Source organism: Pistacia vera, unplaced genomic scaffold, assembly GCF_008641045.1.
Source record: "Pistacia vera cultivar Batoury unplaced genomic scaffold, PisVer_v2 Contig147, whole genome shotgun sequence".
NCBI classification, from domain to species: domain Eukaryota; kingdom Viridiplantae; phylum Streptophyta; class Magnoliopsida; order Sapindales; family Anacardiaceae; genus Pistacia; species Pistacia vera.
Genome location: NW_022195543.1, coordinates 348,451 through 371,614, shown reverse-complemented (window position 1 = coordinate 371,614; position 23,164 = coordinate 348,451). Strand labels below are relative to the sequence as shown.

At 36.5% G+C, this 23,164-nt stretch overlaps 2 protein-coding genes, 1 long non-coding RNA gene and 1 pseudogene across 5 annotated transcripts; 3 read left to right on the top strand and 1 right to left on the bottom strand.

The window, feature by feature from the left end:
• Positions 1–3,597: 3,597 nt before the first annotated feature.
• LOC116124044 lies at positions 3,598–4,112 on the top strand. The gene is made up of 2 exons (XM_031409759.1): positions 3,598–3,844; positions 3,928–4,112. The coding sequence occupies exons 1-2, from the start codon at positions 3,598–3,600 to the stop codon at positions 4,110–4,112; spliced, it is 432 nt and encodes a 143-aa protein (XP_031265619.1).
• A 5,029-nt stretch (positions 4,113–9,141) lies between these two features.
• LOC116124016 lies at positions 9,142–13,271 on the top strand (annotated as a pseudogene).
• Positions 13,272–13,945: 674 nt separating this feature from the next.
• On the top strand, positions 13,946–16,118 carry LOC116124043 (protein DYAD-like). Its single transcript, XM_031409758.1, has 5 exons — positions 13,946–14,688; positions 14,781–14,898; positions 14,986–15,069; positions 15,326–15,880; positions 15,984–16,118. Exons 1-5 carry the CDS (start codon positions 13,946–13,948, stop codon positions 16,116–16,118), a joined length of 1,635 nt encoding a protein of 544 aa, XP_031265618.1.
• A 669-nt stretch (positions 16,119–16,787) lies between these two features.
• Positions 16,788–20,479, bottom strand: LOC116124002. 3 transcript variants are annotated; one of them, XR_004127153.1, is made up of 6 exons: positions 20,156–20,479; positions 19,415–19,661; positions 19,206–19,293; positions 18,391–18,624; positions 17,669–17,757; positions 16,788–17,118 (listed from the first exon to the last, which is right to left on the bottom strand). It is a non-coding gene; the product is annotated as an uncharacterized LOC116124002 (long non-coding RNA). The 3 variants fall into 3 exon arrangements; XR_004127151.1 differs by having other exon boundaries at positions 16,788–17,033; XR_004127152.1 differs by having other exon boundaries at positions 16,788–17,033; positions 19,628–19,661.
• Between the last annotated feature and the right edge of the window lie 2,685 nt (positions 20,480–23,164).

Here is a 23,164-nt window from a genome sequence, read left to right as displayed (position 1 = left end):
CCGTTCGTTCATGTTCGTTCGATTGCAGGCCTAGTTCTCAGCCAAGCAAATTATATATATATATATATATATATATATATATATATATATATATATATATATATATATATATATATATATATATATAATATATATATATATAGTATATATATATATATAGATATATAAATATTATAATATATATATATATTACCACACACACACAAAAACATACGCAATAGTTTTAATATTATTATAGAGGGGTTCTTTGGATCAGGGGTATATAAGATAACGGGACAGTCTTGGTAAGTAATAAAATATTATAATAATTTTTTATTGCAAATAATGTTTACTATTGGTAATGTTGGGGGTAATCTTATTACCTTGTTAGGAGGTATTATTAAAATATTACTGAGGTAATATGGTTTTTCTACTCATTTGCCCTTGATTAAAAATCATTTCAGACACAATTGCCCTCAAATGTCTACCAAATAAGAATTACCCAGCCCTCTACATTTGAAAAATTAGCTAAAACACCAAAACCACAAAAAAGTTAACAAAATACCCTAGCCATCCAAGACCACAGCTGGCCATGACTCACCACCGCCGGCTGCTGGCATCAGTCACTGTAATGGTGCACGACCGACAGGATCTAGCCGGTCGTGCCCTGATAAGGCCTTTTCTGGTGATCCATGGCCGAAAACGGCCAGATCTGGCGTTTCTATGGCTGTTTCACGACCAAAGATGTGGCCATGAAATTGCCATAGATCTAGCTATTTTTCAACCATGGATTTGTGATCCATGGCCATTTTCAGCTTTGCTAACACACGGTCAACCATATACGACCAGTTGTACGCTATTCCATCAACTGTTGGCGACGGCTGGTGGTGGTGGTTGGCTGCGGGTAGTGGCTTGGGGGTGGGTGAGGGTGATTTTTTTTTTTTTTTATAAATTAAAGTTTTATATGGCTGGGGTGTTTTAGAAAAATTTCAAATGTAGGGAGTTAAAAAAAATGATTCAAAAAATAATAATAAAAAATACTATTATATTAATATTTAAAATGAGGGCAATTTAGTAATCTATATAACATACCCACTCATTTATCCTTCCAACCGAACATATTATTCACTAATTTATTCGAACTAATCAAACACATTTTCTAAACATTCCTAGTAATCTTCAAGGTGATATTTCTTTTTGTTAATATAACATACCCTTATAATAAAATATTATATGATCTAAACGCCCTCAGAAGGTTATTTTTTTTTTTTTCTCTAAATCTTTTATATCTGTTAGTGTATGCCCTAGGAACCAATCGTGTTGTCGGTTTCAGGACATTATATCTTGTAAATGTATTATGAATAAAAGAAAGTGTTCTTATTTCACATATTGATTTTCTGCTTCATTTATATTATATTATATTTAATATTACATGTGAAATGTCTGGATGATACGGATCTTCAGAAGATCAAATCATCAAAGAATTTCCTATGCAAGTAATGTTAATTGGACAATAACATTGTATAGTAGGCATACTGAATGTCTCCATTGAATATCATGTGATGGTATTAGTGTGAGTGATTATAAGAGGTATGTCACTACGGCATTAGTATGGCTAAACGGTTAGTGAACTGTTTATCGAATACGACCGATTACGATGAATCACGTGGATATGGTCAATGATGCATCGTAGGATTGTGATGGTGTACCACAGATTCTTAGACCTGAGACATTATGGTTGGATTCAACATAGGATGCATATGGTTCATATGGTGTATAAGCACGAGACTAGTCATGTCTTGTATAATAAGACGGTTTAGTCATATGTTATTCATGTGCGAGGACAAGTGATGGTCAAGATGAGATCCGTTAACTCAAAATAATCCAATCTTGAGTTCCCATACGAATGTCAATAAACATTGGAAAAGGAAAATCTCTGGCCAGAGTATAATGAATGTTAAATGAAAAGTAGTTTCATGTTGACGAGTTTCATTGTATCGATTGACAATTCGATTAAAGATTAAGTTAAAGGTTTTGAAATTCCATGAACAATTCTTAATCGGGATTAGATAATGGAGGGATTTGACTACACGGTACGTACGATCAGAATAGGTTCATTGGAGTTTACACTTCATTGTGGTTTAGGGGTTATGGAACATTGCTAGATGTCTACTATAATCAGTGGGAGTTTCGATTATAAAGAATTATAACGAAACATATCAAAATCAGATATTGGGCCCACGGCTAGATCACAGTGAACCAAAATGGTCACACATAAAACCAAGCTCAAGGAGAGAGAGTAATACATATCATTAATCAGATTAATGATGTTCGGACATAAACGGTTGCATCTGAATTAATGTATTGGTGAGAAATGATTATCCATGTATAGCTAGCACTAACCAAGGGTAATAAAGATTTATTAAATATTATTATTGAATTGGATTCAATGATGGGGGCAAAAGTGCATTGGTTTTATTCTAAAGGGTTAGAATATTTAATGGATTTAAAATTTGGTCTAATTATGAATTAACCATAAAACCAAGGACTTGAGATAAATGTTTATTCTCAAGTTAATTTAAATTGTTTGAAGCCTTCTCAAAACAATTTAAAATTACACTTTGTACCCACGGTATATAAATTAAGTTTTATACCATTTTAATTCAGTTGAATCAATTAAAAGCAAAATCACTCTCTCATTTTCTCTCTCACTCTCTCAGCTCTCTCTTCCTTGACTTGTGTAGATCACATTTTGAGGTTCTTCAAATTCATTTAAAGAACTAAGATTTCAAGAAAGAATATTCAAGTGTTGAATAGCAAATGAGTAGGTAATATTCTATCCTTACCTTGAAATTTTTTGAGCTTATGTGTTATGTTTGTGTTCTACCTTGCATCCATCATCTTGTTCATCCATGTTACACCATTTCTATGTCTAAAATGCATGAATCTGAACAATATCAAAATGACGTGATACTTTTTTAGATAGGATAGGTATCAATTTCATTCTTCACCTTGAAATAACATACATATGTGACGTTTCAAAGATTATATTTTGTATTTTTTGTGTTAATTCTAGATCTTTTTATTTTTATGATTTAAAGAAACTTTATTTTTCCTTACATTTAAGCTTTATCTTCTCTTCTTAATTACTCTATATAAATTTACAAAATCGTGATGACATATGTGCTTAAACAATAAACCTTTTTTTTTTAATTTTAAATATTAAAAACAAAAATAAGATAAAACCGATATTTTTTTAATTAAAAATCAAGTGGTCTATCTCTAAAAAGGAAAATTCTAGAGATCAAATGATAAAATAATGTCCTAACTAAATATATAAGACAAAGTCGAGTGATAACTGTAAGAAGCCAAAAACCAGGCCTTAATTTCGGGAGTTAAAAGAACCATTTAACACATGCGACAGTCAAAACCAACAGATTTACCCATTATCCAAGCCGCTTTCCTTGAATTCTCTCCAAACTTTTGCTCTCTTCTTACACCATAACATCATAAACTTTTGCAAATTAAATTATTTCATAATTTCACTTCAAATCATTTTTCTTTCTCGATCGATCTTCGTTGAATTTTTTTTTTTTTTTTCCTTCGCATCAAAGGAATATGTATAGATCGGTAAGCTTTACCCGAGTTGCCAATGACTACTTCATGCACACATCACCAAAGCCGGTTCCGGGAATGAGAACGGCGTCGTCGCCGATGGAAGTGGATGAGCAGGCTGCGTATGATCCCGTTGAGGAGATGGCTAAGAAGGAGAAGTCACGTATCAAGTTTGCTGAGAATGCTGTACATGCCATTCCATTTGTTCTACTTCTTTGTGCTTTAGTTCTATGGTTCTTATCTAATCCAAGTAAGGCTTACCATTCATCATACATCCACTAATTAATAAAAATTAAATTGATTTGAGTGAATTAGTTTTAAATATATTTGCAGTTGTAAATGTGGGAGTAAATAAAGCAGATGCAGTGGCAGCAAGAATTGAAGGATTGACGATCGAAGGAGACATCGATACAGATAGTGTAGACGGTACTCAAACGAGCATTTTACCTGTGGAATTGGGGGATATGGACAAACCAGCACCCAAATTACCAAAGAAAGCTTTGAGGGGAAATCTGTGAATGTATATACATAGATCATTCAAGTGATCGTATATCAAATTAAGTTTGGGACGTTTATATATGATCAAATTTTGAAGATATAATTAGCTCTTAATTGCATGCCCTCCTTTTGTGGAATTTTGTTTTTGAACCCAGTTTGCCATATTAGATGCAAGTCGTATTTCCTCGAAAGAGAGTTTGAAGATCCATATCAGAGGTAGACGTGAAGGTTTGAATAGCATGTTTTTGCCATTTGCATTAGTTTATGTACTCATATTCCCTTAATTCAGTTTTAATAATTAGTTTAGGAATGGAATAACGACTCTATATATATATATACAATGGGTAAAATTAATATGACTCTTCTTTTGTGTATGGGTTAATTTCATTTACCTTATCATACAATTGATCTAACAATTTTTATGAAGAATGAAAAACACCATATATAAAGGTTTTTAATATTTTTACAAGTTTATTATATTTTTAAGGGCTTTTATAATATTTTGTTGACAAATATTTAATTATTCCAAAAAATAACAATTTTTTATCATATAATTAATAATTTCTAGTATAATATTACACAAACGGCTTTTTTTTTAAAGAAAAAAAGTAATGCCATTTATTTCAATATATTGTCTTATTAAGCTTCTATTATGAATATAATTTGTAATTAAAGACGTATATAACATCTTTTCATGTAAGATGATAGTGTCAAATTCAATATGTTTAGGTTAGGAAGGATTTAAAAAAAAAAAAAAAAAAAAAGTCAGGCAAACCGGGAGACTGATGGTCGTCACTGTCCCTATATTCCAGCCACGTACACTGAAAATGGGTATTCAACAGCACTAGTAAATTGTCAATACTTTTGTCTAATAATGGGAATATTAAACGTCACTTAAAACTATCACATTTAGCTTCTGCTCCACACCGTTTCAATCAAAATTCAACCCTCTTCTTTCTCACGATTCTTCCACTTTCACCTCTCCACCTTACTTAGATATACTAAAGTAAAAGCACTCTGCATCTCCAATATCAAATATGGTCAAAGCGTTCATGAACTTGGCTTGGCGGACCTGAGGTTTGTAGTCTGTTCCTTATTTCCTGATCAATTTGTTGTATTATTGATTCCAATTTATGGTTGTTTTATTATATTATACTACCGTTGAATATTAAATTTTTATAAATTTACCTTGTATGCAATCTGGGTCATTTATAATTTTGCAGTTTAATTCTTAAAAATGAAACATTAACATGGGGAATGCAAGAGTTGTAACTAAGTTTTGTAAATGGAGATGTTTTCAAGAAAGAATGACTCCTAGTTATTTAAACAATAATTGCTTATTAGATGCATTGTGCAAGTTATTGAGTATGGCATAGCCCTTGTTATTTTCTTCTCTGTAGACTGTAAGTGATGTGCAAGTTAGTGCAAGATGCTACGTGATTAATAATCACTAGAAGATTATGACAATTCTTAAAGTATCATTTTTGTTATGTGATCTTTCTGGTCTAACCTACTGCCACATTCAGTTGGCTTTATGTTCTTCAAGCAAGTAGCAAGCAAACTCCTTTGGTATGAGAAGTTACTTTCTGTATTTGATTCTAAGTTAATCTAGGTTGCTGTGTTTTTTATGTGTTAGATTAAGTATACCTGCTTGGTGAGCCAGGGTGCTAGGCATTTGCTCATGCAGTATCGTGAATAAATCAGCTGCAAAGCTATTAAATGACCTCTATTGTAGGTATGGAGGCTGTTGGAGAGGTAATTGCTGTGGGCCCTGGGCTTACTGTAAGGCAGGGAAGTTGGAGATATCGTGGCTTATGCTGGCAATCCAATGGGTTCATATTCTGAAGAGCAGAGCTTTCCTGCAAACAAAGTGGTTCTTGTTCCTTCTTCTGTCTCACCAGTTATTGCAGCTTCTGTCATACTTNCCCTAAAAGAACTAATTTAGTTAAAATATAATAACAGTCGGTCTTGGTCCACTAAACGAATCGTACACCTAATATGTTTAATATAGATATAAATATTATATACCATAAATGTTTAATATAGCCGTAAAAGAACTAATTTAATTAAAATATAATAATGGTCATGGTCCACTGAATGAATCGTACACCTTATATGTCTAAGATAGTGTTAATCGCTTAACCAATCTAGTGAAATACAATAAAAATAATCCAAATACACTGGATCGCTTAAGAGATTTCATTTCTCGCTTAAGCAATCCTGTGTATTTAGACTTAGTCGCTTAAAAGATCTAGTTGTATATATGTTATCGCTTAAGCGATTCTATGTTTTTACATTTGGTTGCTTAAGCGATCACGAACAAGACAAAATCAATAAGTGCCTAGACGCACGATCGCTTAAGCGATTTATTCTGTCGCTTAAGCGATCCTTTGCTTTTAACCTTGGTCGCTTAAGCGATTACAAATTGCTTAAGCGATCATGTCCGAGGCAGAATAAACTTCTACCTAGATGCACAATCGCTTAAGCGATTCTTCGCTTTTACTATTGGTTGCTTAAGCGATCATGAACAAAACAATAAATAAGTGCCCAGATGCAGGATCACTTAAGTATCGCTTAAGCGATTCTTCGCTTTTATTGTTGATCGCTTAAGCGATCATGAACAAGACAATAAATAAGTGCCCAGACACATGATCGCTTAAGCGATCCTTTGCTTTTAACGTTGGTTGCTTTAAGCAATTTATAATCGCTTAAGCGATCGTGTTCGAGGCAAAATCAACTTCTGCCCAGATGCATGATCGCTTAAGCGATCTAAAATCGCTTATACCAGATCGCTTAAGCGATCTTCTGTCATATACCAGATTGCTTAAGCGATCCTTTACTTTTAAACGATCTTCTGTCATATACCAGATCGCTTAAGCGATCCTTTGCTTTAAATCTTAGTCGATCGCTTAAGCGATCATGTCCGACGCTTGGAATTTGCGTCAGCATCCTCCTCTTCAGTTTCAATTTCAACTCTTGCCCACCCTTGTTTCGCCAATAGAATGTCTTCTGTCGACGCCGTCTCCTCTCCTAGTGGAGCAACTTCAGTCATCGGAAGTTACTCCACCACAACTTCTTCTTCTCCATTTTTGGTAGACCCAATTGTGCCTACAATTTGGGGAGTATATGGTTTTTTTTTTTTTTTCTTTAAGGACTCAGCCATTATAACTTAATCGGGAATGGCAAGGAATGAAAAAAATGCAAAGATCAAAGAAATTGAGAAATTGCAAGAAAAAACGAGAGAGAGAAAGAACCTGAGAGAAATGTATTCTGCCTTTCAAATTTTAAATCAACTTCTCTTTATTATCCTCTAACCCACAAATGTTTAAATCTTTTCACCCTAATCCTTTTTGCTGCTTTAATTACACTTAAGTATGCTATGTCATATTTTTTAACCCAAAAAAAAGTCAAAAAGATTTTCATAGCCATTTTGTTAAACAATAAAGCTAGGGACACCGAAAAACCTGCATCGAAATTGTGTACCGGCCTACGTGTACCAGCCGCGTGAATTTTTTTTTAATTTTTTTCTAGTGAACGGTTGTCCAAAAAATTTGGACGGCCGTTCACTTATATGGACGCCCGTCCATATTATATGGACGGGGGTTCATATACCAGGGACGGGCGTCCCTATTTAAAGGACGCCCGTCCATAAATAAAATATAATAAAAAAATTTACAAAACATTAGGGACGGCCGTCCATCCATTATGGACGGCCGTCAATTACTTTTGGATGGGCGTCCACCAATAATGGACGCCCGTCCTTGATCCAAATATGAAAAAAAAAAAAAAAACAAAAACTTTAGGGACGGCTGTCCAAAGTCCCTTATGTTTGGACGGGCGTCCATTAAGAATGGACGGCCGTCCATACGTTTAATAAAAAAAAAAAATTCTAAACAAAAACCCATTCTTCTTCGTCTTCATTCCCATCTCCTCTCTTTTTCTTCGTCTTCATTCCCATCTACGCAACATAGGCAAGAAGATCGAAGATATCAGACAAAAACTTCGTGATATTTCTCGGCAAAGCAAACAGTACTGCCTTGAGGATATTGGTACAAGGATGAAAGAAAGGATCATGCTTTTTACAGATTGAACGAACTGAGAAGAGCCACCTCCTTTGTAGTAGTAACCAGTTGTGGCTGTGAGATGATGTTGAGAAATTTTTGGCTAAACTTCTTGGTGGGGGCCGCGGAGAGGTGTGATTTATTTTTGGTATGGTGGTTTAGGAACAACATGGTCATCTACTACAGATTACAAAATCATATATTCGTCCTCGGGGTCATGTCACTACAGATCACAGCTAAAAATAAGTTTCAAGATCGAGCTTGGGTTTCAGTCTCTCCAGATTACAAAACTGAAGATATTCTTCGAAGGATTCTAAAATCTTTCCACATCATGCTTGAAAGGGAGGATGAAGAATCTTTTAGAAGTAAGAAGCAGATGAGTGCAGAAGAGTTGGAGCGACAGCTGGAGAAGATGAGTCAAGAAGATTTGGAGTGGTATCTTAGAAAATGGTTGAATAGCAAGTATGGACGCCCGTCCAAATGTAAGGGACGGGCGTCCAACGTAAGGGACGGGCGTCCATAATTTATGGACGGCCATCGCCAAAGTTTTTTGTTTTTTTTTTTTTTTCCATATTTGGGTCAAGGACGGGCGTCCATTATTTGTGGACGCCCGTCCAAAAGTAATGGACGGCCGTCCATAATGGATGGACGGCCGTCCTTAATGTTTTGTAAATTTTTTTATTATATTTTATTTATGGACGGGCGTCCTTTAAATGGGGACGCCCGTCCTTGGTATATGGACCCCCGTCCATATAATATGGATGGGCGTCCATGTAAATTTGGATGACCGTTCACTAGAAAAAAATTAAAAAAAATTTACGCGGCTGATACACGTAGGCCGGTACATAATTTCGGTGCAGGTTTTTCGGTGTCCCTAGCTTTATTGTTTGTTAAATGGGAACTTGGGAGAGCCGGACAGCTAAATTTCCTCCACTGAAACTGGGTATTCAACGGCACTAATAAATCGTCAATACTTTGGTCTAATAATGGAAGTGGGAATATTAAACGTCACCTAAAACTATCACGTTTAGCTTCTGCTCCACACTGTTTCAATAAAAAATCAACCCTCTTCTTTCTCACGATTCTTCCACTTACACCTCTCCACCTTACTTAGATATACTAAAGTAAAAGCACTTGCCACCGATTCTGCATCTCCAATATCAAATATGGTCAAAGCCATTAGGGTTCATGAACTTGGCGGACCCGAGGTTTGTAGTCTGTTCCTTATTTCCTGATCAATTTGTTGTATTATTGATTCCAATTTATGGTTGTTTTATTATATTATACTACTGTGGAATATGAAATTTTTATAAATTTACCTTGTATGCAATCTGGGTCATTTATAATTTTAATTCTTAGAAATGAAACATTAATATGGGAAATGCAAGAGTTATTACTAAGTTTTGTAAATGGAGATGTTTTCTGGGTATAATTTATTACTTTTTGTTGTGCGTGATTATGGTAGGTTCTGAAGTGGGAGGACGTGGAAATAGGGGAGCCTGGTGAAGGCGAGATACGCGTGAGAAACAAAGCAATTGGGGTTAATTTTATCGATATTTACTTCCGGAAAGGCGTTTATAAGGCTGCCACAATGCCCTTCACCCCAGGTGTGGCTATGTTATTTTATATTTCCTATTTTCCATTTTCAAGAAAGAATGACTCCTAGTTATTTAAACAATAATTGCTTATTAGATGCATTGTGCAAGTTATTGAGTATGGCATAGCCCTTGTTATTTTCTTCTCTGTAGACTGTAAGTGATGTGTAAGTTAGTGCAAGATGCTATGTGATTAATAATTGCTAGAAGATTATGAATAATACCTTATATCTAATCTGAAATTTGATTATGACAATTCCTAAAGTATCATATTTGTTATGTGATCTTTTTGGTCTAAGCTACTGCCAACAAACTCCTTTGATTAGAAGTTACTTTCTGTATTTGATTCTAAGTTAATTTAGGTTGCTGTGTTTTTTATGATGTTAGATTAAGTATACCTGCTTGGTGAGCCAGGGTGCTAGGACATTTGCTTATGCAGTATCGTGAATAAATCAGCTGCAAGGCTATTAAACGACTTTTGTTTCTCTATTGTAGGTATGGAGGCTGTTGGAGAGGTAATTGCTGTGGGCACTGGGCTTACTGTAAGGCAGGGAAGTTGGAGATATCGTGGCTTACGCTGGCAATCCAATGGGTTCATATTCTGAAGAGCAGATCCTTCCTGCAATTCCTGTTCCTTCTTCTATCTCACTTGTTATTGCAGCTTCTGTCATACTTAAGGGTATGACAACTCAGTTTCTACTTCGCCGTTGCTTCAAGGTAGGTATCATGTACATCTTGGAGCATTTGCTCTTCCAAGTTCCATTATCAAGGTACGAAATAGTTCTTTGCCAGAAAACTTATATGATACGAAAAACTCATTGTGGTTGCTATTTTTAAGAATTATTGCTTGTATCAAGAGGATTGATATTTGGACATTTTATCAATGATTGTACATGTCAAAGTTGTTGTCATAAATGTGTGCAGAATGAGCCACATAGAGCATTTTTACTTATAAAACATAGAAAAGAGAGCAATAAAAAATGATTTTCTGGAGGAAAACAATTTATTTATTAATTGTAAGCTAATATAACTATATTGGGAAGAACATCACTTTTAAGTAAGTTCTCCTTGAATTGAACATCTCTATGGCTAGCAAAAACAAAAAAGTTTGGCATATGGGCATTCTCTGTATATGAAAGACTGTTCGAATAAAATGCCTTCATCATGAATGTGTTATTTATCTTCAAAATTTCATTATTTTAGTCATTTTAATAATGGTGTAGCATGATTGTCGTGATATCCTGCTGACCTGGTAAGATAGATTGATCCTTCTTTTCTTACTTCAGTTGTTTCTCTTTTTATATACACAGGTTGAGGGTGGACACAGAATTCTTGTTCAAGCTGCAGCTGGGGGGGTTGGATCTCTATTATGCCAATGGGCAATTGCTCTGGGTGCATCTGTTATTCGCACTGTCTCAACTAAAGAGAAGGCAGCTCAAGCCAAGGATGATGGATGTCACCATGTTATAATCTACGAGGAAGAGGATTTTGTTGCCTGCGTTAATGAGATAACATCAAGCAATGGGGTAGATTTTTTGTATGATTCTGTAGGAAAAGATACCTTTCAGGTAACGTGACTTTATTCTCCTTATTATGTACAGATGATTGAATCAATGGGAAGTATAGTATTGTATAGAATAGAGTGTGTCACAGAAGCAGTAACTTGACTAAACCTTTTAAAGTAGATACACTCAAATGATGCTCATGTTTTTCAGTCTGCATTTCATGTCAGCTTATATTAGTCGCCAAGAGTGCATCTGTGTTAGGATAACTGATTTGGAATTTAAACAACTAAAAGTTTATTGTATCCACTTGAGGACAAATCGGGGAATCTTTCCTAGTTGTCCCATAAGGTTATGGAGCACGTTAGTTATGGGTGCGTTTGGTTTAGTATTTTGGATAGGATTTTAGGGGTAGTATTGGGTTATTGGATATGGGAGTATTACGAGGTAAATTTTAAAAATTTATAAAAAAGCCCTTAGGTTTACTAATTTAACTAAAGACCCTAACATGTAAAATGACAAAAACACCCCCACCACCTGCACTGTCAGATTCCGGCCACCACCGCCGGAATCTGGCCGGAAAATTTCGTTACGGCACAGACTTGTCGGATCTGTGCCGTAACACGTCGTTATGGCCTTTTCCGGCTAGATCCATGGTGGATCTGGCCGGAAAAGGCCAGATCTACGGTTTGTTATGGCCGTCGTTTGCCGGAAAAGGCCAAACGACGGCCATCTTTGGCCGTCAGGGACGGCCAAAGATGTGGCCGTCGTTTTCGGTCAACGACGGCCAAGATTTGGCCGTCGTTGACCGTCAACGACGGCCATTTCTTTGGCCGTCGCTGACGGCCAGATCTGGCCTTTTCCGGCCAGATCCGTGGTGGATCTGGCCGGAAAAGGCCACAGCGGTGAACTTCCGGCCATTTCTGGTCGGAAGTTTGGCCGTTGTACAGATTCCGGCTATCACCGACGGTGGTTGCCGGAATCTGACAAGTTGGGTTAATGGGGGTGTTTTTGTTAATTTTTAAACTTTTTTTTCAGGGGGTATTTAGTGAAATTAATAACCTTATGGGGTTAAAATGTAATTAAAAAAAATAGGGTAATATTTTGAGAATATTGTACCAAACGCTATTTGAAAAATAGGATCCAGAATAGGGATAAAAATATTAAACCAAACGCATACTATATTATTGAAAGCAATTTGATCCACAAGCTAGGACTGATTAATTGTCTAGAAGAATTTAAATCAATAATGAAGTTGTTTTGGTAAAATGTTGCTAAAATGCAATCCGGATTGAACCAAGTTGATCCATTAAGAGTTTTGGTTGACGTAAAAGGTTGTTGGGTTTAATAGGTCTGCTACTTTGTACTCTTAAATTTGTTGGGAGTCAGTTCTTAACATCCAAATTTTACCATATTCAGGGATCACTGGCATGCTTAAAGCTTCAGGGTTACATGGTGAGTTTTGGGCAGTCTTCTGGTACAACAGATCCAGTTTCCTTATCAGCACTGGCACCAAAATCTCTGTTCTTGACGAGGCCTTCTCTCATGAGCTGCTGGAAACTGCTGGGGAGGTATTTCCCAACGTTGCATCAGGTGTCTTGCGGGTTCGTGTAAATCATACATATGCTTTAGCACAAGCAACAGAGGCACGTGCAGACCTGGAGAGCCGAAAAACATCTGGATCGGTTGTGCTAATACCATGAAGCTGAGCAGTGTGTTTCATCTTTCACAGAATAGATAGAGGTTGTTTGGTAAAGTGTGTTTTGAGCCTTGCCATGTATGCAAAGATCCATGTCCAGTAACTATACGCGGTCACCAAGAGAAGTCGTGTTTGTGGTATGGTAGCAATAAAAATTTAGAATTTTGGACATTTGACTGGTTTTTCTGCTTGTAATCATGTTGATGGTACTTTGCTTTTGGTACTAGTATGGAGTGTGGTTGTGAATATAGAAGATGAAGCAATTGATTTTGACATTCCATATAAACTCATTGCAAATATATTTGTAAATGTGATATTTCATCTTGAGAGTAAAGGCTTGAAAATCTGTGTTAAATTTGTAATTTGAAAAAGATTCAATTCAAGTATCCATGTTATAAGTAACGCTTTGCCACTCTCATTTATTAATTCACACCGCTGTTCTCTCCAGTCTCCACTCTGAAGCTTTGCCATCTTAGTGCTTGATGTATTTAACCCCAGGCGCTCACAACTCTCTTTTTTCTGTTACGCATTTTTTCCACAACTACCACGCTCATCCACTTCATTAAACCCCACGCGCTCACAACGATACACAATCAAATTCACCCTAGGCAGTAGACACAAGGCCCCATCAGATTGAAATATCAAATCTGTCTGCACGTGCTCTACAAGCGCGTCTTCTGTTCCGTTTTGCCCAAATCAGTTGTCTTTTGATTCTGTTTTACGTGCGGCCGCATGAGCACTTATAAACATAATTATTATCATGCGATTTGGTTTTATTCTCAATTTTCATTAATTCATTTTACCGTTTTGTAGGAGGCAGCAAAATCATGTTATTTAAACGATGCCGCAAAAATGATGCATTTGGGCAGACAAACACTATATCTATATCTACTAACACAAATCAGTGAAATCACATTTATCTCTCCAGCCCCATACACACACACACACTTAGACTAACACTCTAACAGTAAGCTTGAAGAAGAGCTGAGGACGAATATGGCTTCACTGGACGAAAAGGAAGCCGGTCATGAACTCTCATTATCACCTGTTGAGATTCTTGCAAACCAGAACGTCTCATTGGAACCTTCCAAGAACGGCCACTGCTTGACTGAGCTTAAGAGTAGCGGGATGCTCAACTGGGGTAATAGGAAGAAATTTCTGTTCCTCAGAAATGATGAGACGGAGAAACTTGACGGTGAAGAAGAAGATGTGAAGTTAGATCGGTCACCTGAGGAGATGAGGGAGAATCGGAAGAGAAAGCGCGCGGCGCACGTGTTTATTACTAGCTGTGAGAAGAAGAGGATGAAGAAGAAGAAAGAAACAAACAACTTTAGTTCTAGATGGTCGAAAGAGAGGTATCAAATAGCGGAACTTAATATGTTGAAGATATTGAAAGAGAAAGAAGCGGTGTTTGGGAAGCCGATATTGAGGCCGGCGTTGAGATTGGAGGCGAGGAAACTGATTGGGGATACCGGTCTGTTGGATCATTTGTTGAAACACATGGCGGGAAAGGTGGCCCCAGGAGTACGAGAGAGGTTTCGAAGGAGACACAACGCCGACGGAGCTATGGAGTACTGGTTGGAGAGTGCTGATTTGGTTAATATTCGAATAGAGGCAGGAGTTGAGGATCCTTATTGGATTCCACCGCCTGGTTGGAGCCTTGGTGATAATCCGATTCAGGATCCTGTTTGTGCCATGGAGTTCAAGCTGCTCAAGGAAGCCATGGCCCAAATGGAAAGGTTACTACGTGCCTGAGGCTTGTTAATTTCCTTATAACAAATTGATGTTGAATAATACTGATATATATCTGTGTTTGTTTGGAAATCTACAGGAACATGCGGGAGCTCTTGTTAAAGAAGCAAGAGGATGATGTGGCTGTTGTGAACACTCCAAGTTCTTGTAATACGAGTCAGAACTTTGATCATGAAAACTTCTTGCTTCCATTGAAGGTAAATGATTAACTAGTGAACAGGGGATTTGTTCCCCAGAGTGTTGTTAATCTAACTCTTTCGGTGTTTGTTGGATTGTTTTGGCAGGAGATGTATACAGATTTGGTGAATAAGAAAGCTAAGATTGAAGGACAAATGATGGAAGTTTCACGTTCTCTTTGTGGAATGGAGGTATTCAATTATTAAACCTTCAATTACTGAGTTTCCTTTTATTTCTGATATGTTTATCTGCTTTTGAATCTTTGTCCGATAATTGAAAACATGTGGTGATTAATGGTACAATAATTAATGCTGGACATGATTAACAAACATTCGTTAGTATTAGTTAGTTAATATTTTAGTGATGATTGGTCATTTATGGTTTCTGTGTTTAAAGCTTTAACTAATTTCATACATGAAATTATATAAATTAATGGTAATCATGCAGGTTCTAATGGAGAAGCTAAAATCATCGCTGGAGGAAACAAACAAATCAAAATCAACCCCAGAACCTTTACTACAAATGGGATCAACAATATTACCTGCGGCTACAACAAAAGTAATAACACCAGAAGACAAAGCCGCCAAAATAAAAAGACTGAAGAGCAGTTTCAAGATATGCAAGCCACAGGGGAGTTTTATGTGGCCAGACATGACAATGTCGGTCAAGGATGTAGTCCCTTTTGAAGATCTCATTATGGTCCCAACACCTCCCTCAGTTTCCTCTTCCTCCACCTCACCACCACACTTCCTTCTCTCTCTCGACCTTCCCCAAATGGAAAAGCATTCAATATCCCTAGTCAAGCCACGACCTGAGAGGCGTCCCCTTGCTGTCACTTTGAGTAGTCATTCTCTTCCTCCTGAAACCACCACCACCCATACCCAGTTTGTAAAAAATACAACTACTGCTGTGACCATCAATACCAACACTAAAACTTCTCTTATTAACCTCAATGTGGTTCCCAACAACCAAAATGAGACGATCACCACTGCTGTTTCATTTGTGTGTATAATTTTATTGGCTATCTCAATTTCATTTTTATCATCAATTTTTTTGCTATGTATTGAAGATAATATATATTAAAGTTGGCATGCTTTTGTTACAGTTGCAACCTGAAAAGCAAGAAGATGCTACGAGGCAAACCGTGGGAGGTGAAAGAAAGGAAATATTAATGGAGTGTGAGCAGAAGAGAAGGGATGCTCCTCAACTACATCATCATCGTCTCCTTGACTGGCTCTAGCCACCCCAAATCCACTTTTGCATAAACGGGGTTGAACATTTATTGTTATTATCATCATCAACATGACCACACAGTTTATATTTATATTTGTTGTTTTAACAAGGAAAGAATAATAAGTTGGCTCTTATATTTAGAGATAACATGCATGCAAGATGATTTTTCAATTTAAGAATTTTGATCTTATTCTTGAAAAATGTTAAAAGGATATAGTTTGTCCTTTAAGATTTACTTTTATAAGACAGGCCTATAAGCACAAATTGAAATTATTTGAAGAATGTGAATGTACTTCTCTTTTTGGAAGATACTCTTTCAAGTAATTTATTGATTAGTGCGTTTGTTTCAGTATTTTTGCACTATCCTATTAGTATCTATCAAAAATATACATTTGTTTGATTGTTTCCCTATTCTGGCAATCTTATTCTATTTTATTCAATTATTTTTAAACCCCATAGATTTGTTAATTTAACTAAACATCCTAAAAAAATTTAAAAATTAACAAAAACACTTTTACCCATCCACATTTGCCAGATTTTGGCCACCACTGCCAGAAGGTGATCGAAATCTGGCTAATAGTGCACCGATCTAGCCTTTTCCGACCAAATCCACTATGGATCTGGCCGGAAAAGGCCAGATCCCTAGCCAAAGATCTAGCCGTTGACGACTAGATCTTTGGTCGTAGTTAGTCATCAAAGACGTAAAGAACAAATTGAAATTATTTGAAGAATGTGAATGTACTTCTCTTTTTGGAAGATACTCTTTCAAGTAATAAGTTACCTTGAACTATAGATTACAACAAACCTTTGTAACCCAAAAAGATCAAATTGTATAGCTTACAATATACATTTGAACTATTGCTGGGAATGTCTTCCATGTTGATGTTACGAGAGCGTACAGCCGTGAGCTTCTTTGTATCATCTGTAGTATGCACTGCAGTTAGAGTTACAAACAATAAAAGATATCTACTTTCAAATTCTAGCTAGGAGGGCCTTCTCTTCACTCCCTACAATAAGAGATATAATGGGATATGAGATTCGGATTCCAGTAAGAGCATGAAAGTCTTAAACCCGGTTCCAAATAGCCCTTCTATGCCATGTTTCCTATTTTGCCACAATAACAGCAGCTGCTAAGTCATACTTGCTTTGTCAACAACAGAAAATACCACAACAAGAGGTAATGGCTAGAAGCATAAGATGCCCTGAGACATCATAAAATACAGTTCTTTCAACATAAAGGGTTTACTCATTTTTATCTTTTTACCATTTTGTAAGGGGACAATTGAACCACAAAAAGACTCTTCATGCAACATTTCCTGCCCCCGAACCAAACTCAATTTGGAATAATTATTCAGCTCTCTGTCATTGGAACTCACATCTAGTGGCAAAACTGGTTATACCACAACAATTCATCATACCGTTGCTTTACCTTTTAAAACATCTATTTACATTCCATAAGTGCTAGTACTCATTAATGGGAAACTAACTAAGACAATCCAAGAAATGTTATGCCACTAATTTTCTTTAAATAAACTCAAGGAAAAGTATTGTCTGTACCATGTGCTGCAGCAGCAATGAGAATTGATGCAGAAGTTGAAAATATAAAAGAACGACCCCTAGATTGTATGAACTGCTTCCTCCTTTTGCTGTATAGAAACATTCAGAATAGCTGTAAGTATATACATATCTTAACCATCATCATATAAATATAGTACAATGCACCTAAGATGCTCTTATAGCAAACAAGAAAATAGAAATCATAAAATGCATCAGTAACTATTTTGTGCAAAAATCATAACTTTAAGCTATGTCTCACAAAAAAAAAAAAAAAAAAAAAAAAAAAAAAAAAAAAAAAAAAAAAAAAAAAAAAAAAAAAAAAAATAGCTTCCTCAATCTGCAAAGAAGCAATCAAAACCAAAATTTTGAAAGTAGATATCTTTTATTGTTTGTATCAAATAAACGAATTATGTTCCTTCATCCTTGATCCTACAAAAACCTTCAATACTTTTATTCTCAAGCTAAAATGGCTTCTGCTTCTGTGGAGATGCCAACAATGGAAATATGTAAACTTAAATTGGGGAAACTCATAAAATTTTTGTTAAGCATTAAGTTGATTCAAAGTTGTTCTTTCTAAGCAATTTCATTGCAGTTGTTTCTGTAATAGTTTAACACTGGATGTCTGTAGACACTGCGACAATATGCTAGGCAATTCTTCAATCACCAAAAGCGAAAATTAAAGAGAAAATTTCGAAGGAAATCTGACGAAGTGCTAAAATAACCTTGTTGTAGGCCTACATTTGAGCAAAAAAGCAAAATGTAAGGGAATTGTTCTGCTTTCTGTTCTTAACAGAACAAAAAGGGCCAGGTTCTTGAAATTGCCTGCATGCTATGAAACCACCATGACACCCTGCTGCCTTACTCAGAGTGCCAATGCATATGTCTATATCACTTTCGCAATTGAATTCCTCGGCCACTCTCCCACCACTTTTGCCACAGACAAATGTTCCATGAGCCTGAAAATAGTTAAGGAATGGTTACTTGGTGCTAGCATACACCTGCAGCTAATTTATGAAGAAGATACCATCTTTCCCTATGCCATACACTATAAAATTTTGGACAAGCTTTTTAGCATATGAAAGAGAGGAAAGAGAATATATATATCAACTGAAAAAAGATTTATTGAAGAATCAATATAATTAAAATAGTTTTTGAAAAACTGAAATGTTAGACCTTTTTATGTAGCATAATTTAAAGGCTTTAAGTGTGCAAGAAATAAATGAGTATGTAGTCCAATTCCTCAACAAGTGTCATGTAAAAGACAAGCTCATAACAGTTTCTTCAAGTGCTAAATACTTGAACATTTTCTTTTATGCCAAGAAATTCCCCAACCTTTCATAAATGTTCATGAATTTTAAACTGGGGATTACAAGAAACTTATTGGATGTATCCAAGTAAGTGCTTTGGGGAGTGTTTTAACCCTAACCTCTTGGTTGATTCCAAAAGTCTATACCGCTTAACCCAACCCTTGAACTCAAACAAGTTCAAAATAAACTGAAAAAAAAAAGTAGAACACTGGACCATCAAGACAACTTACATCATCTAAGACTAACAAAAAGTCATACTTCTTGCGAAGCTTTACAAGTTCAACCATTGGTGCAAAGTCTCCATCCATACCAAACAAGCTGCAGAAAGAAGAGAATTAAGCACATTGTCAAGAAAATATGCCAGAAGTTAAAAATAAATAAATAACACAACATATAAACATAGTAAGACCAGTAATCTGTCAAACATATGGTATATTACCAAAACACCTAGCAAATATTTCCAAAAGACTAGTTGAAGTCACTCAGAGGACTGTGAACCACAGAGCAGTAAGGTTTCGTAGACAAGATGCAAAATATCCAAGGTATAATACACTCATAAATGGTGTCAGCCATGTATCTGAAGTTTACAATCTTATTAGGAGATTTAACAGAAGTAGCTTCTTGAACTGCCTAGAGCATGCGGTGGCCTTACCATTAGCTACTCCATCTCTGGAGACAATCTCATCCTGAAAATCCAAAAAGAAACGGTTAAGTATCAAATAAAGTAGTAAGCCATGTCTCCACTCATATTGTTAATAGCCCTGTCCAAGTAAAATCCAAGGTGCGACACTAGTGCATAAATCGTTCACCAATAACTATATGACAATGTTTGATAAGCCAAATTGTCCTGTAGCATTTGCAATACTATAATGAATGTTATATTGGGTATACTTTAATCATAAAGTATTTTTTGATTAATTTTACAACCTAAACCTATTGTACAGAATTATGTATATAGATTAAGTATAGACGGTATTAATTAATACAATATGTATTAATTTATTCACTATGAATATGATACGGGGCTATTGTATAATCCTACAAAACGTTAACTAAAATCTTGGCAATATCATCCCTAAAAAACAATGGATAAAAGGAAGCAAAACCAAATATAATGAAAAACCCATAAAAATATCATTAAAACTAATCAATATAAGACAAAGAAAGGGAGCAAAAGTACCAGAACTAGGAATGTCATGGAGCCATCTGTGAAAGGTGGAGTCAGAGTTGATATTTCAACGGCAGATCGATCCCAGGGTTGCATTTCATCGAACACCTCGTAATCATCGCCACGTTCTTCGACGGGTGGAGATTGTTCTTTCTGTAGTTCATTGGAGGAGACGTAAATGGGCCTTAGAGAGCGAAGCACTTTTTAAATTCGAAGCTTTGACAGTGCCGCTTCGACCCAGTGGTCCCACTCCAACAAGTTCGTCTCCATTTCGCAAAATATGATGAATTAAGAACGAATGGGACGGAACAAAGACAGAGTTTAAGAATTAGAGATGAGTATAGTTGGAGTTGGCTGCTATTTACTCGACTGTCAAAGACGAAGTGGGCAATTGCAAGTTTACATTGAAAAAAAAAAAAAAAAAAAAAGACCCTGAAAATGTTTTTGAATTTTTTTAATTTCGTGACGCACTTAGGGTTTATTAAATATGTAAAACAGGTTAAACAAAAAAGATTTAAACATATCTGAGAAAAATCATAATTAACGAAAGTTTGTTTAAATTTTGAAATTTGAAAACGAGCCCCCACCCTTCAAAATCACTTAATCAAGACATATACCCAAAAAACGACCAACAAACACATTTTATTTCTCTGCGATTTCCAGCGACGACAATGCCTTAATTCTGACAAATATTTGATCCTAAAGCTTCCTTACACAAAACCATGGCCAACATTCACAAAGAGGAGGAAAACCCAACCCCACTCCGAATCCTTGACTCGGGCGACGCCAACAGTTCAAAGGCTGTCGAAGAAGACGCCCCGGTGGATCATCCGATGAGTCAAGGTGGTCTCAAGGCAGAGGAGACAACGACGACACAAGAAAAGAGAGAAGAATCGGGAAATGGTTCTGAAGAAGAGGGCACCAACGAGAATTCAAGCGAGGAGGACGGTGGTGAGGAAAGGGTGCGTTTTTTACTTTTTGTTTTGAATTTGATGAGAAATTTGATTGATTTGTGCGAATTTGGGGGATATGTAGTTGGTTTTATTGTTATGATGGTTGTGGCATGTTGTCGAGCAGTTGGTGGGCAAGGGAGGAGTGGCTTTGTTTGGGTTCCAAATGATGAGGGAAGGCAAGGGAGGCTGTAAGAAGGTAACCTCATGGAACCTACCACAACAGGCTCTGTAGGGCTTGCATTGGCTTCCCCAATCGAGGCCAAAAACATCCACGCCCTGATGCCCTTGAAGGCCATATCCCCCAAATTGTCAGTCTATTGGTTGTTTTGGTCTTTTTTTTTTTTTTTTTTTGGCTGATATTTAGTTTATATTGTTTATGCAGATTTTGTGAAGCGTAAATTATAAAGACCATGGGTTGGAGATTGTAAGCGATAAGGTACTGTACTTCCCCACAGAGTGACAATTAGGTCGAGTTGGCAGTCTTTACGAGAATAATGGAAATTTTAAAGGAACAGAAGAAGGGTATGAACCGATTTAAAGAGGGTTGCTTCGGTCATTTTATGAACATTGGAGAAAATTGGAAAAGGGCTTTCTAGGGGTAGGGAATGCATTATATGTGCTACACTCAGTAAAAAGCCAAAATAAAAAATGAAATGTGGTTCGTAGTGGATAGGAAGACCACTACGATTTGGGATGATGGAAAATGCCCTAGTGACAGGCTTAAGATGCAAGGCATTTCCAGATGCGGAAGAGCAAGAGAGAATAAAAAAAAGTGGACAGCGATAATTTGGGGGGGGGGGGGGGGGGGGGGGGGGGGGAGGTTATCTATTATGGGACGCGATTTAGAGGAGAGGCTAGGAGAAGTTGGGTTTACCTCTTCAGAGAGGTTCAAGATGTGTCTGGTATGGTTCTCTTATTCGATCCTAATGGCTTCAAACTCAACAAAAGCCGTTAATATGGATTTGTGAAGTTTGCAAGCAACATGGACTTCTTTAATGCTTATCTATGGGGACGGGTATCATTTCAGCGAACCATGGACTTCTTGCAAGGAAAAGACATGACGTTAAAGCATTGCCAATCTATTGAGAAGAATACACTGAGCACGTACAATTTATTTGACTTCCCATGGGCTATGCAGGTAAATATTTATAGCTTTTTGTTATATTTTTTGTATTATATGTATTTTAATTATGATATGGACTGCTTTTTTACAATGTAGGCTTGGATGTATAAGGTCGTCTCTATCTTGGCTAAGGCGGGGGGAGGATGAAGACTTCCGATGAGTTACTGCAATTTTCTAGGATGTTGCGGTGGCACATCGAGAAGTGTACCCATTAGGATTACGACAAAATAGACATAGAAATTCAAGCGGTTCGGGTAAGATTAAATGATTAATCTTTTAAATATGTAGTTGCTTTTAAATGTGACTTAAATTTGATTTTTTTTTTTTCTCATTACAGGGAGTCGTCCGTCCATTCCTCACCGCTATTAGGGGTGAAGCAGGAGATGAGTATGTTACATCATTCGATGCACTGGACGATGCAATAGATGAAGGGATAGAACGACTAATGCAGGACCTAGAAGAGGTCACGCATGTGACGACAGTTGTAGGGTCACTACTTGAGAATGTTGTTGATGTCGAGGATGATGAAGCTTCAATCGGTGGGAGAGATGAGGAGGAGGAGGATGAAGTGGTTCGGACGCCTCTACCCAATTGGCAAACTGGTACAACAAGTACTGTTTGCCAAGATGTCAAGGTCAGGAGAATGAGGTTGCTGACCTCATAAATTGTCTGTTTGAGAGTTTTACAACAACCGTTTATAAGAGGTTTGACAAGATAGAAGAGCGGATGAAAATGGTGGAAGAGAAAATTTATAAGGTAGCAGAGAAAGTTGATAAGGTGGAGGAGGAAGTTAGTGGAGTATTGAAAGCAGTTGAAGTGCAATCTGAGTTGAAAAGAGAAAGCCAAAAGAGTAAGTTTGTCAAATCTCCTTACACCATAGTAACATATGGAAAGAAGAGGAAAATGAAGAAAAACATTGAGGAAGTCCACGAAAGTGGAGAAGCA

Excerpts from the sequence above, each read along its gene's own strand:
- LOC116124044 (XM_031409759.1), top strand. The coding sequence starts at position 3,598 with ATGTATAGATCGGTAAGCTTTACCCGAGTTGCCAATGACTACTTCATG. Across the intron at positions 3,845-3,927 it reads ATGGTTCTTATCTAATCCAA|TTGTAAATGTGGGAGTAAAT; the intron begins GTAAGGCTTACC and ends ATATATTTGCAG.
- LOC116124043 (XM_031409758.1), top strand. The coding sequence starts at position 13,946 with ATGGCTTCACTGGACGAAAAGGAAGCCGGTCATGAACTCTCATTATCA. Across the intron at positions 15,070-15,325 it reads GTTCTCTTTGTGGAATGGAG|GTTCTAATGGAGAAGCTAAA; the intron begins GTATTCAATTAT and ends GTAATCATGCAG. Across the intron at positions 15,881-15,983 it reads TCACCACTGCTGTTTCATTT|TTGCAACCTGAAAAGCAAGA; the intron begins GTGTGTATAATT and ends CTTTTGTTACAG.